This window comes from Labrus bergylta, chromosome 10 (genome assembly GCF_963930695.1).
Source record: "Labrus bergylta chromosome 10, fLabBer1.1, whole genome shotgun sequence".
NCBI classification, from domain to species: Eukaryota; Metazoa; Chordata; class Actinopteri; order Labriformes; family Labridae; genus Labrus; species Labrus bergylta.
In genome coordinates this window covers 22,976,122-22,989,634 of record NC_089204.1, presented here as the reverse complement: position 1 = coordinate 22,989,634, position 13,513 = coordinate 22,976,122, and the positions used below count along the sequence as shown (strand labels likewise).

At 39.7% G+C, this 13,513-nt stretch overlaps 1 protein-coding gene across 6 annotated transcripts in view; it reads left to right on the top strand.

The window, feature by feature from the left end:
* Positions 1–6,490: 6,490 nt before the first annotated feature.
* Positions 6,491–13,513, top strand: part of pax2a (paired box 2a) — a 28,947-nt gene continuing 21,924 nt past the window's right edge. The window contains exons 1-4 of one of the 6 annotated variants that reach the window (XM_065959222.1): positions 6,491–7,244; positions 8,690–8,855; positions 9,444–9,464; positions 9,897–10,094. In XM_065959222.1, the coding sequence (XP_065815294.1) occupies positions 7,202–7,244; positions 8,690–8,855; positions 9,444–9,464; positions 9,897–10,094 (428 nt within the window). In that variant the 5' untranslated portion in view covers positions 6,491–7,201. Of the gene's footprint in view, positions 7,245–8,677; positions 8,856–9,443; positions 9,465–9,896; positions 10,095–13,513 lie in introns of all 6 variants that reach the window. The other 5 variants (XM_065959221.1, XM_065959224.1, XM_065959223.1 and 2 more) reach the window with 5 other exon arrangements.

The following is a 13,513-nucleotide window of genomic DNA, read 5'->3' as shown; positions in this document are numbered from 1 at the left end:
TAAAAAATAATAATATTAATAATAGAAACCTGAAAAAAATGTATTATAAATGATGGACACTTTCTTCTATTTTTTTCATGAAAGAGTTTTCAAGTATGTTTTGTTCACAAAATCAAAAAACTATGTGCAGATTTGAACAATGTTGATGTTAAAAATAGTCAACAACTGCAGTTTGAGCACAAGCTGTGCACTTTATGATAAATAGAATACAATGACGTTGTTACTAAGCTGAAATAAAACTTACTGTATATCAGGTATACTAAAATAAGGGATATGTTATTTTAGTAAAATAGCCACACAGAATCAATTGCTCTTGTTATGTTGACGTTAATGGAAACAAAAGTTATACAAACTAAATCAAAGAAACTATTATCAGTTTATTTATATTACATTTGATGTAAGATTGGAAGTCTATAGATTAAAACAAATTTAAAAAAGAAGCACATCTGAGCGATGATGAATGGTGGGTGAAGCCTGGTGAATAGAGCTACGGTGGCCTCTGAGTGGGGAAGGGAGGGGGGGCACAGAGAGATGGAGGAGCTTTGAGGGTGAAGGAGGGAGGTTTATTTAATGTTCAGCCCATGAGCAAGTGGGACACTATTTTTAAAAAGGGGGGGGGGGGAGTTGGGGGGGATGAAGGGTGGAAATGCAGGTGAGAATTTAGAGAGGAAACAGGAAGAGCCATAACACTCACACACACACACACACACACACACACACACACACACACACTAACTCTCCCTCCTGTTAGCCCCCTGGCAATCTTGGCCAGAGTAGATACCATTGACCAGTCTAATGGACTACGCCATAAGATCTCTCCCCCCACACTAACACACACTCACACACACACATTGAACACCATCCATCCAAAATCACTCCTCTCCTTCACTTTTCACTCTGCCTCTCCTGCAGACTCCGCTCATAACCCGTAAATGTGGTGTGAGGCTCGGAGAGGAGCTTAGGTTCCATTACTGACAGCCCACACAGCTTTATGGCCGTTTAAGCTCCTCCATTTGGGTTCCTCCCATTCGGATGTTTCTGCAGACCCCCAGTGTGCCGCCTGCACAAATACAGAGAAAATAAATCACTTATTAAGATCATAAATATCAAGATTATAGAGGCAGAGTCGACTCTTTAGGCTGGAAATGTATTTTAATCCTCAAAATATAATGCATTAATCTGTCAAAACAACAGGATGATAGGTGTTTCTGCAGGAGTTCATAATTCCCAGCTTTTATATTTGCATAAATGTAACATTTGTGCTGTAAATTGTGGAGTTTTATGAATCACCTTACATACAAAATGAAAAATAAAGAGAATGACATACATTACGATTGGCTGGTTGCTAATTTAATGCAATTCCAAATTAAAAATGTAAAGGCCAATGTTTGTTTAGCCCATGCTTGAAAGCTTTATTCAAATATATTTGTTTTACAGTCACAAATTTAAAGAGAAAATCACATTTTCTTTGTGAGGTTATTCATTGAAATATTTAAGTCGATAAAAAGGTGAAGCTGTTTTAATAGACAGCACTGCAAGTTGTAAAGAATTAGTTTTTTTGTCCAATTTTAGGAAGAATAAATCACGATTTCATGAAGATTTTATTAATTTAAAAGTTATTCTATACTGAGAACATGTCATGTCAATTCAACACACGGGACCGAGAGCTGCAAAGAGAGCCCGTGTATAAATTACATTTTAAGTATGAACCGGTCTGTTTTAAGCTGAGTATCTCAGATATAAAGTGTTCCATAATATCCATTACTGGTCCTTGGTCCAGTGGCAGTCTTATTGCCATTTCTGAACTCAGAGCACTGTAAAGAGACTGATAACACAAAATGTTTGTTAAATAGCCGATAGAGAGGCTATAATCTTTTAATGTTGGATTTTATAGCTTTACCACGCTCTGCCGTTCTTGTGGATATTGTAATATTGCATTTTTACTGGTTATTCATCTGTTAATGTTCCAGTTACTAACTTTTATTCTCTCCCTTATACTTTTTTTTTTGTATTCTCTCACACTGTTAAACACACAGCGAAAGTTTCCTCTGGGAACTTTATGTAGCCTCTCTCTGTGAGGTGTCCCACTGGACTGACTCTCCTGGGATGTGCAGTTTGAGAGGACTGTGTTACAGAGGTAAAGAGTCAAAGCAAGTTACATTAAAATAAAATAAATATATGAAGCATAAGAAGAGGGAAATGTCACAATAACAGATGTGACTGCATTTCTAAACAACAAGGTTTTTGCTTGAGTTAACGGCTGAATAATTAAAAAGCATTTTTGTATTCTGAATACTTATGATTGTGTTATGTCTCTCTCTCTCTCTCTCTCTCTCTCTCTCTCTCTCTCTCTCCCTCTCTCTCATACATATACACACTCGTGTGTGTCTGTGAGGGCAAGAAAGAGAGAGAGACATGTCATTGTGTAAATAGTAAGCCTGTGCATCAAAGAGTCATAGCTCAGTTAGCCCCTACAAATAACTCTTGTCTTTTTAACAAGTCAGTAATTATAACATAGTGTTTTGAACCGTGGTACATTTTTTGAGAATTCGAACTTCTACAGAAATGTTAAGCATTTCTTTTTATTTCTCGTGCATGAGCTGTCATCCTGAATTTACCAAAAATAATGATTAAAAAACGATCGAGATACTATAGTTTCAAGTTGACTTTAAGTATTAAATAGGTTGATTAAGCCACTTCAACCACAAACCATGATCAGTACATCCAGAAAAAAAAGTTTTTTCAAAAAAAAAGAGAGATCACATCACGTTTCAAAAAAAAAAAAAAATCAGCACACAACAGTTAAGCAAGAACAAGTTTTAAAACGTCCAGTCATGTTGCTGGGTCGATCTCTGCAGGTGTTTGAGCACCAAACTCAGTTTTTACACACAACATATATTCAAGTTTACAGTTCTTACACTCCTCTTAATTCAGCAGCTGCATCACTCTGTGTTCTTTGATTTTTTTTTTTTGTCTTTATCAATCTCTAGCTCATTGGAGCAGGGATGCTTCCGCTTTTTGTTGTCGCCTAAACCGTTTAGTTTTGGATGATCGCTTAAAGATTCTGACAAGCAGCGGGGAGAAGCGCGACGCTCAGCCGGGGAGGGAGCGCAGGAGGCCGGACAGATCTGCTGGGCTGCATCGGGGAGACGCACCATTAGACAGGGGGAGAGGCACGGCTCAGAGCGCGGGTCGATCAGGTAAGGATTTCTCCCTCTGACTCACACTAATGTCACTGTTTGCAGGTGTGTGGGCAGAGCTGCGTGGGGCAAAACTGCGAGCAGGCTGCAGTTCCATGGCTGCATTTTTCCTTTTTATTTTATTTCATTTTTTTAAGATCAGACAACGCATGCCTTCTATTTTTTGCAACGACTTTGTTGTTGTTTTTCTGTTCGTTTTTGGTGTTTATATTTGGTATAAAAAAGGTAAAATATGTTATAATTGTTATTATTAATATTATTATTATATGGACATCACTTGTGCTTGTGGCTTTAATTGAAAACATAGATCACAATCTAATTCACCTCTCAATTTTGGGTTTAGATGGGAAGATCAATGGGAAACAGTTGTAATGATCTAATTAATTATGGCAAAATTAAAAGCAAGTACAAAATCAATCTGTGACGGTGTCGAGGATGGAGTCAAATTGATATCCATCTGCTCCCGTTATAAAGCACATGAATAAGCAATCTGAGGACGCAGCTGATATCCTGCAGTTTGCCTCAGCCTGCACATATGGCTGCGGGTGTCAGGAGACACCAAATCATTGAGGGACATTACGAGTGACTCCCGGTATGATGCGGATGTTTTGGCTAATAGAGGAAAAATAGATCCAAGGGAACAGTAGAGTGAATTATAATTTGGTAAAATAATCTTTTAAATAGGCTGTATATGAATGACAGGAGCTGGGCAGGTGAGTGTTTTGTTCACTGACACAGATGTCCTCAGTATGTTTCTGTTGTTTAAGTATTTTTTATACAATCAAACATTCTTTAAAATGCTCTTTTTGTTGAACATAAATAAATATTTCACTTAAATGATTCAACATATCAGCCTAAATGCTTTTACAAGCTTCACACTAAGACATTGAACCTGAAATAGATCCACCATGGGTCAAAATCACAGGCAAATAAATAAAATATGGCCATCCAGTGCCCCAAAACAGTAAACGAAATCTAAAATGTATTTTTCATTTTCTTAATGCTCCCCTGTGATGCCATGTGTCAAAACGTGTATTTTGTCTCATATCTAATAAATATGCCTTTTTCATCAGAGATGATATAGGTGAAGAAAGGCCCCTGACGTGAGCATGTTTGTGGACACACTGCATGGTCTCCAACACGCGTTGAAGTCACAACAGGAGGAGGAAAACAGAAATATCGATTGTTGACGTGCACGTGCGTTTCAGGCCATATGTTTACCAAAAAAAAAAAAAAAACGGATGAAGAGGATTTGTTTTGTCCTCCGTGGAAATCCATCATCCTCCTCCCTCCCTCTCTGTCTTCAACTCCCACTTTAGCATTCTTATTCCATCACCAAAACTATTCTACAAATTATTATTCGTATTAAAGCATGTGATAAATATTATTTACAATGGAGATTTTTTTGTAAATAAGCCAAACATTTAACTTCTGGTGATATCAAATAAAAGACAAATGTTTGCAATTATTTTAAGTGTCTGAAATATAGTAAAATCATCTCTTCTCATACTGAAGGCCCATACCCAACAACTGATCTCAGACTCTTTGGTGTGAAATGCAGGCAGAAAAAAAAAAAATCGAAAACAATAAAGGCATTGGGTTCTGTGTGTGTGTGTGTGCGTGCGTGTGTGTGTGTGTGTGTGTGTGTGTGTGTGTGTGTGTGCGTGTGTGTGTGTGTGTGTGTGTGAGAGAGAGAGAGAGGTGAAGTCAGGACTAACAGTTTCTTAATTATCATGCAGTTTGTTGTGCTGTAGTGCTGTGACACCGGGACGTCACCGTGGCAGTGCAGGGAGGCGTACGGGGGGCAAATCGGGCTGTTGTGGGGGAAATAGCAGCAGCTTTAGGGCAAAAGTGCACTGACGTGTGAAATTACAGCCCATGGTGCTACATATTGTACCAGAAGCTCCCTCCAAAAAAAAGGAAAAAAAAAAAAAAAACACAAACAAAAAAAGAGGAATCGTCCTCAAACTTGTCCAGAGGGCAGCGTCCACGAAGCAACATTATTATTATGATCATCAATATTATTATTATTATGACCTCTAATTATAATTTGAATAAAATGCCTAATAATAATAGTGTATATTATATCAACAAACAGATCAAATTGAGTGAATGCATTGCATTATAGGATATTTATTCTTAAATGAAAAAAAATATATATATACATAATAAATAAAAACATTATTATCTCCTGCATGTAGAAACACTTTGTAGACAATATTTGTTTAAAGACACTTTATTGCAGAAATGAATGCTGATCTCGTGACCCAGACCTTTAATGTGCAACCTTTAAAACATTTCTTTGATTGAGTGTTTTTCTCTTCTTTCCCCTTTCGGATTAAGTTTCACCGGAAGAGATTAGGAGTGCATAATTCTGCTACAGTAGGCTTACCCGCAACCTTTGACCCGGCCTGCCCCTGCAAGCCCCAGCCTACCTGCCTGCCTGCTGCACCAGCACAGCGGGCCGTGTAAGCCTCTGTGTGAGCGCCATCTACAGAGCGATGCTGCACACAGGCGGTGAGTGCATGAGGAGAAGGAGGAGGGTAATGGTCATAGTGATGATGATGATGATGATGATGATGATGATGGCCTACTGACTGACTCTCGCTGCAGGATGGTCTCGAGCTCACCTTGTGCACCTCGGGTCTGACCACACACATCTAAATCCAGCCACAGCCGCTTTGAGCCAATTCAAATGTTATTTCTTCGTTCAAAGATGTGGATAACTTCCTTTTAAAGGAGCAGGCCCATTTTTCTGATTCAATTTAACACACATCAAAAAATAAATGAATGCAAAAATAACCTTTTGGCTGAAGGCCTTATAAATGTGGAGAATTAAATATTTGCATTGGAAAACGGACCAGATTCATATTTGTGGAATAGTAAGGCATGATGTAGCCTACATATTACCAGGGGTTTAAAAAAAGCTCACAAAGTGGATGACTTCTCCTCCCCAGGTGTAAAGGGAAATGAGGGATATAAGTTCGATATTGTGAGCGTTTAATTTACAGAGGGGTCATAATTATGATTCATTTATCTTCGGCCTTTTGCTTTTGATCGTCACTTTTAAAACGTTGAAACAGAAAGAAGAGAGAAAGCCTGTCCCTGAGTGAAAGTCTGCTGCTGTGAGTTGTTTTCATTGACACTCCTTCATAAGAAAACATTTGAGGAGCGTCTCTTTAAACAACGCAGCAGCCTGACAGCGCCGTACCTCTCCTCTACCCCCTGCCTTTAATTTCCTTGATTCTTCACCCCAAAGTCTCATCATTTCCCATTTCGTCTCCCTCCCCTTCCTGGCTGTCGGATGCAGGGACCTCCTCATTTGAGCTGCAGGTTTTTACGTGGGCGAATCACAAAGTGTTGGAATCTATTGCCTTTGTCTGACAAGTCATCCATCTCTATGCGAGGGATCTGTGGGATGGAGGCAGGAGGAGGAGGAGGGGGTGATCTGTGGGACTGCAGCTTTTAGAAACAGACACACAAGGAGAGGGGTTTCATTCTCAGCCCAAAGCTCCGCTCAGGCACAGCCCATTCCGGAGGAGAGGGGGACTCACACACACACACACACACACACACACACAACCTGCTCCTCGCTGCTCCGTGTCCATGTTGTTGTCATCTCCGCCCAGATCTGATTAGAACGCGAGGCTGCTGCTGCTCCTCCGTCAGAGGAGAAGGATTGTTTTCGGCCGCTGCGGACCCGTGGACCTCTCAGCTATATTCCTTTTGTTTTCCTCACGATGTCCCTGAAACACAAACTGTGAAGCCGGTTTGAGTCCATGTTGCTGCGGCCGGTGCGCTCTGCACCTGACAGCCTCTCTGCACACTTTGAGGAAAACTCCCCGAGAAGTTGTTGACTGCTGCAGCCTGCGGACTCTGCCCTCACGGACTGATTTACTCCAGATCCTTGATATATATCTTTTTTTTTTACTTATTCAAAGCTCCATCACCGAGGCGAAACGGCGACCTCAGTCGATTACCTTTCTTTCCTTTGCTATCCCATGGATATTCACTGCAAAGCGGACCCCTTCTCGGCCATGCACCGTGAGTATTCTGAATAAGTTTACACACTCGCACACCTCTGTGTTATGACTTGAATTCATTCCTAAATCAGACCGCAGGTGTTTACAAGGGCAGCAGTCTAATTTACACATAAAACATGCATGAAATGTGCTCTTATATATTTTTATTTGGTTAAGTCCATGATGGCTCGTTATGTTTTAATCTTCTTCATAAACGCAGCTTTCTTATATCTAACATATCAAAGAAAATCCCAAAACACTTTTTTTTTTTTTTTTGCTTAAACCGAGTTATAGATCTTCATGGAAAGTCCTTTAGAAATACGTTTAGTAACGTTGACTTAACAAATAAAAAATATAAAAGAATCATGATGGAGGCTGTCATAAATCAGGAACATTATTCATATTTCTCAAAGGTGCAAAGGTCACTGAAAAGGTTTGTTACTATTGATAAATTGGGAAAGCTTTATTGACTCATGTTTTAATTCAAATAAAATAAAAAGAGGAGGCTACTGTTAGTTTGAGCTTCATTCACGTATACTAAGTGACAAAACAAAAATTCCCAAATTTAAATACAAAGCTTTTATGAGCTGTGAAATGACAGAGACAACACACGCTGTGTGTAAATAACGTGTCTCTTTATTCAGCCTCTCGTCCTTAACATTTAGGAAAGAATAAGATCTAGCTGGTCTTGTTTTAAAATCTAAGAAATGATAAGCTCGAGGTGTTTATGTTTTTCTCCTCATGATATGAGTAAAGGAGAGCCGGACTGTGCGTGAATTATTTATCCCTCTTCAATCGCACCGTCCGCGTTTGTAATATGAGTTATCAAAGGTCATTTAAATTATTTACAATAATTGTGCGAGGAAAATTAAACAGGTTGAAACGTAATATCTGCGACATGTGTTAGGCTGCAGAGGAGGAGAAGCTCCTGGAAAATATTGACTTAGCAGTCCATTGTCATTTAGAAAGGAAAAGGAGTTTTATTTTTATGTTGGGGAATGAAACGAGAAATATAGCTGAATTTATTTTTATATTTGATATCGATTTATAATGTATATATTTTATTTTATTTTTTGTGTTGTTTGTGTTTTTATCTTTATTTTCTTAGAAAGTTACAGTTTAGAAGATTGCATTTCTAAGATATTCTAACTGTTTTATTATAAATATGCTATAATTATTCTATTACTATTATCATTAATATTATTATTATTATTCCAAATTAAATTCTACTTATTTTAAAAATGTTCAGAAAGCATGCAGCAACAAAGCCAATATAAAAATGTGTGTGTGGCTCTATACATTGCACTGTTTGTGTGTACATAATAATGTGATTGAACGTCTTTGACTGTAAACAAACGCAAAAACAAATAAACCAAACTGGCTCCACACATGGAGCCCTGGAGCCCCCGTGTCCTCTGCAGGTATGTAATGTTATGCTCCCCTGTCCTGCTGTTGTGTCCCACGCAGGGCACGGCGGTGTGAACCAGCTCGGCGGGGTGTTTGTGAACGGCAGACCCCTCCCGGACGTGGTTCGGCAGCGGATCGTGGAGCTTGCCCACCAGGGTGTCCGGCCCTGTGACATCTCCAGACAGCTACGGGTCAGTCACGGCTGTGTCAGCAAAATCCTCGGCAGGTAAAAGAGGGGATCCACCTCCACCAACAGCACCAGAGCCCTTTAATGTGTGTCAAACATCAATCTTCTATAGAGCTTGTATATGCGCACCCAGCTCTATTTCAGCCTCAGTCATCGGTTATATAGGCAGGCCATTTTTTCTCTTTGCCCTTTTTTTTTTTTTTGCTTGAACACAGCAGTTCTACGTCCGAGATTTTCTATCCATCACCTGCAGCCTTTGCAAGAGAATAGCATCATAATCATGTAGTACATTTTAGAATGAGACTTTACAGCTAAACATTACGCATAAAAATATCCAAGAGGAATATGAGACTGTTTTAATGTGATGAGAGACTGTATGAGAATTCGTTTTTTTTTTAAGTGAATAAAAAGTTACAGAAAAAAATAGGGAGATTACTTGCAGATCAAAACACATTTTGAGGCTACAATTAACTTACATTTAAGTATCATAATCCATCAGGAAAAAACACCTCACTCGTCTTTTTCGTCAGTCTACTTTAAACCCTGAGAAAAGTAGCTCAACTATATCATTTTTTACTTCAGAGCACAGATGCTGTGAGATAATATTTTGAAATATATTTTTTTCAGCTATCAGAAGGCATATCAGAGGTATTTCATTTCACACACACTGAATGTTTGTCACCAACATTTACCAGTATAGGTCATGGTGGCATGTCGTGCATGCTGCTGTAAGCTCATGGAGACTGAAAAAAAATGAGGTCCAAACTGTCCTTTTGTTCTGTCCGTCTCACTGCTTATATTGTGTGATTTTAATGACACATGCTTTTCGTGGAAAAATCCGCTCTGTTCACCTCCCAGCTGACACTCAATCAGGCCCATATTACAACACACACACAAACCAATTAATAGATTAAACCCGCCAACATATTTGTAGCTATTTTTAAATTATTTGACCTAAAAGATCGGCGGTAATTTGTTTCCACACAGACGATTCTTAAACCACTCCTGCCATAAATCAGACTGAACTTTTGAGTTTAAAGAAGGATCCATTCAGGAACAAATCCCTCTGTTTCCATGCAGGTACTATGAAACCGGCAGTATTAAACCTGGAGTCATTGGTGGCTCCAAACCAAAGGTTGCAACTCCGAAAGTGGTGGATAAAATAGCGGACTACAAGCGCCAGAATCCAACCATGTTCGCCTGGGAGATAAGGGACCGACTACTGGCTGAGGCCGTCTGTGACAACGACACTGTCCCCAGCGTTTCCTCCATCAACAGGTAGGTGGAAAATACAGTTATATTTGATGTGATGATCGAAAAACTTGCTGAATTTGTTTCAAAGTGTGTCAATTATTCGTCAAACATAGTTTATTTTTTTAGATTACCTTTTGAATGTGTGCGTAAAATGAGTCAAATTTTCGACGAAAACTTAATGAGACATTGCGTAAAAAAAAAACCCATGTATTAATTGACTATTACAGCTGTTAAATAAGATGGTAACTTTTTTTCATCTGCACACTGAGCTAAAGATAGTCCTATAGCCCGAGACGTTTCCCTACCCGGGGTGGTCTCACATGTGCAATTCAATCCCCTGTGCGGCCCTCCACAACACAGCCAGCACGGGGGCTGAGGCTGGGGCCACGAAGAATCACATCTGTCTCGATAAAAACCGATCAATACCGCGTAACCAGATCCAGAGGCGGAGGGAAATACCCAACAAAGTCGTTCAATACGCGGACCACACTGCGACAGGGGCGGCAGCAGCCTCTTTATTGCCAACCAATTGCTCTGTTTTCCAACACCGAGGGGAATGTGGAGCGACAAAACATCACACATTTACACCAAGAGCGTGGTTGAACAATCCTGGATTATTCCGGTTTATATCTCACACAATTATCATGTACCCTATTATAGTCCTCGTTGTTTGTATTATTATAGGTTTAAATTAATGCTGTAAATTGAAAAAAAAAAAATGAAAGACTTCTTCCGAGCTACACGAGTGGTGAATTATGCGTAAAGGGACTATAAAAGCGTTTCTGTTCCAAAGCAGCAGACACCCTACACCTGCACCTTTCCCCGTGAAGCGGGACAGCAGTGGACAAAGTGTCTTTAGACAGAGGACACCGGTGAAAAGCCCTCATGTGTGCATGTGTGTGCAAAGTGAAAAAAAAGCCCCATAGTGGCTGCGAGTGATGAACTTTGGTTAGGAGGCACTGTTCCAGAGAGCTGGTCATCCGCATTACATTTTAATGAGCTGTAGAGAGTCTCATAACACAGGCAGCTAAATGTAGGAGATGAATGAATCTTTTCCAAAAACGTCAAAAGATGGTAATATTACAAAATCTGGCTGCTATGGAAATTGTGGCTTCAACAACTTGTTTGGCGCCCTTTCTTTGTTTTTCTCTGTTGTTCCAAAAACATTCAAAGGTGTATGGAAACATTTTTTCTATGTTGTCATTTGGGGGAAAAAAACTCTTGGTTTTTACACAAAACTTTTGGAAGAAGATTTGACCTTTGTTTTCCATCAGTTTAATAATTAAAACCAGGCCCTGCTGCTGCAACAGATACAACTGCGTTTTAACATTAATAATAATAAGCTTTATTCATAGAGCTCTTTTAAATTAAAAGGGACGTAGAGCCCCACCAAAGTAGCAAAATTAAAAGAAAGTTCATAAAAATCACCAAGTTTTAAAATGTATTAGACATCAATGCAGTGGTTATTGTGAAACAAATAGATTCATGACACCAAGCTGGTTTCATTTTTGAATTTTAATTCCTTTAATGGTCTTAGAATTTCTAAAATATGACTTGAAATTAATTTAACCAACTAAAAATGCAGAATAATATTTAAGAATGTTTATTTAACCTAACTCCAGTCATGGTTATCAATACTCTCCCACTACAGGCTGTTTTAATGTTGTTTCTGGATGTTGGTCTTGAAGGGAGGATTGGGAAACGTGGAGGAGGAAGAGTGTGAGGAGGAGAAGCTAAAGAGGCGGGCAGAGGGGGAGAAAGACAGAGACAGTGGACCCCTGGTGGTCTCTGTGGTTAGAGAGGTCTGACCTCTGCTCTGTTGACTAAAGAGGATGTCCTGGCTTTAAACACATTTTTCCTGCATGAATTATTAAAGATTACACAGAGACTCGGTTGCACTTTGTTTTGCTGCCGCAGAGAGGAGTTTCCACCCACTGGAGACGGAGGTGTACCCAGAAGGTTCTAAGCGGCTTTCAATCTTATTGATCCACATTTTAATCTTTCTTCGGAGATAATTTTTTTTTTTTCTTTTTTTTTTTTTTTTTACAATACCCGAACACAGATGTCATTAATTCAGTCATCCAAATTGCTTATTCAATAGCAACAACATAGAGTTGAAAGAAAGTCCTTGAATTTATGAGGCTCCCTCGAGTCATGAGGTCAGATAACTGTTGTGGTGAGATGTTAGAAATTCAAATAAAATATTGATGTGTGTTTTCTGGAGGAGCCTTTGTTGCCCTGCCTGGAGGAGAGAGTATGGAGGACACACGAGATAGCGAGGGGAATGAAAAGAGTGTGATGTACATTTTTGCCCCTGAGGAACTTAACCCCATAGCTGCCTGAGTCACAACTGATGGCTCATTGCTGCACGCGTGAAGCCTCAGTCTCCTCATCTGCAGTCTGTAAAAGTCTGTTTTTGTCACACCTCTCCTGTGAGAGGGGCGTCCATGTGGGATTTTCTGTCAGTACACAACGCTGCCTGTTAGTCAATGATCTCACGTTCATCTGTCAATCAAAAGATTACCACAGTCATGGTTTAATGTAATGGGATCACGTCCCATAAGAGCTAAAGCTGAGCTACGCTAAATCCCGCTGTACCTTTAAAAGAAATACAACAAATCTCTAATTTACAAACGTAACCTTATCTCCTCATCCTCTAATGTCAAATTGTCAGATTATTGTGATACTTTATTTTTGTACATGTTAATGTCATTAAAACAAACTGGATGTGGTAGTAGGTCACAGTAGGTTGGCCAAATAAGACACTATTGCTCTTCTGTCACAGGCAATATATAGATCACCATTTGCATTTGTGGTTTCTCACTGCCGTTCGTCGTCATCTTTTCTATCCCAGAGTCCCAATCAATAAATGCCCTGATCCTCAGTGAGCCCTGTGAGGAGTCCTGTGTGCTAAACTGAGCAATATAAGAGAGACCACAAAACTACAACAGACAGCAGAGAGGAGGCCGAGAGTACAGGGAAGAAAAAAGAGAGAGGAATTGGAGAAAAGAGAAAAAGATCAGGGGCCTGGAAGACAGAGACTGTGGAGTACAGTACATAGATAAGAAATGAGAAAAAAAAAAGGGGAAAAAGAGAGAAGTGAAAGATCAGCTTTGAGCGATGGAGAGATAAAGAGAGCGAGAGAGAGCGAGGAGAGGAGAGGGAGAGGGAGAGGGGAGCAGGAGAGGGAGATTATTAGAGTTGGCCAGGTAGAGCCAGTGAAGCTGATCATTGAGGTGAATTGATGTGATTTCATGCTTTGTTTGCAAGATCATTCAGACCAAAGTGCAATGAAGACTTTCCCGCCACATCACATCTTACTGGTGTGGGGACTTTATCATATTTCTAACCTCAGAATCCAGCTAGATTGAATCCACAATCTCAGGGGGCAGAACCCATTCAGCCTCACACAGGAGCACAGAGATTGGCCCTAAAGCCCCGAG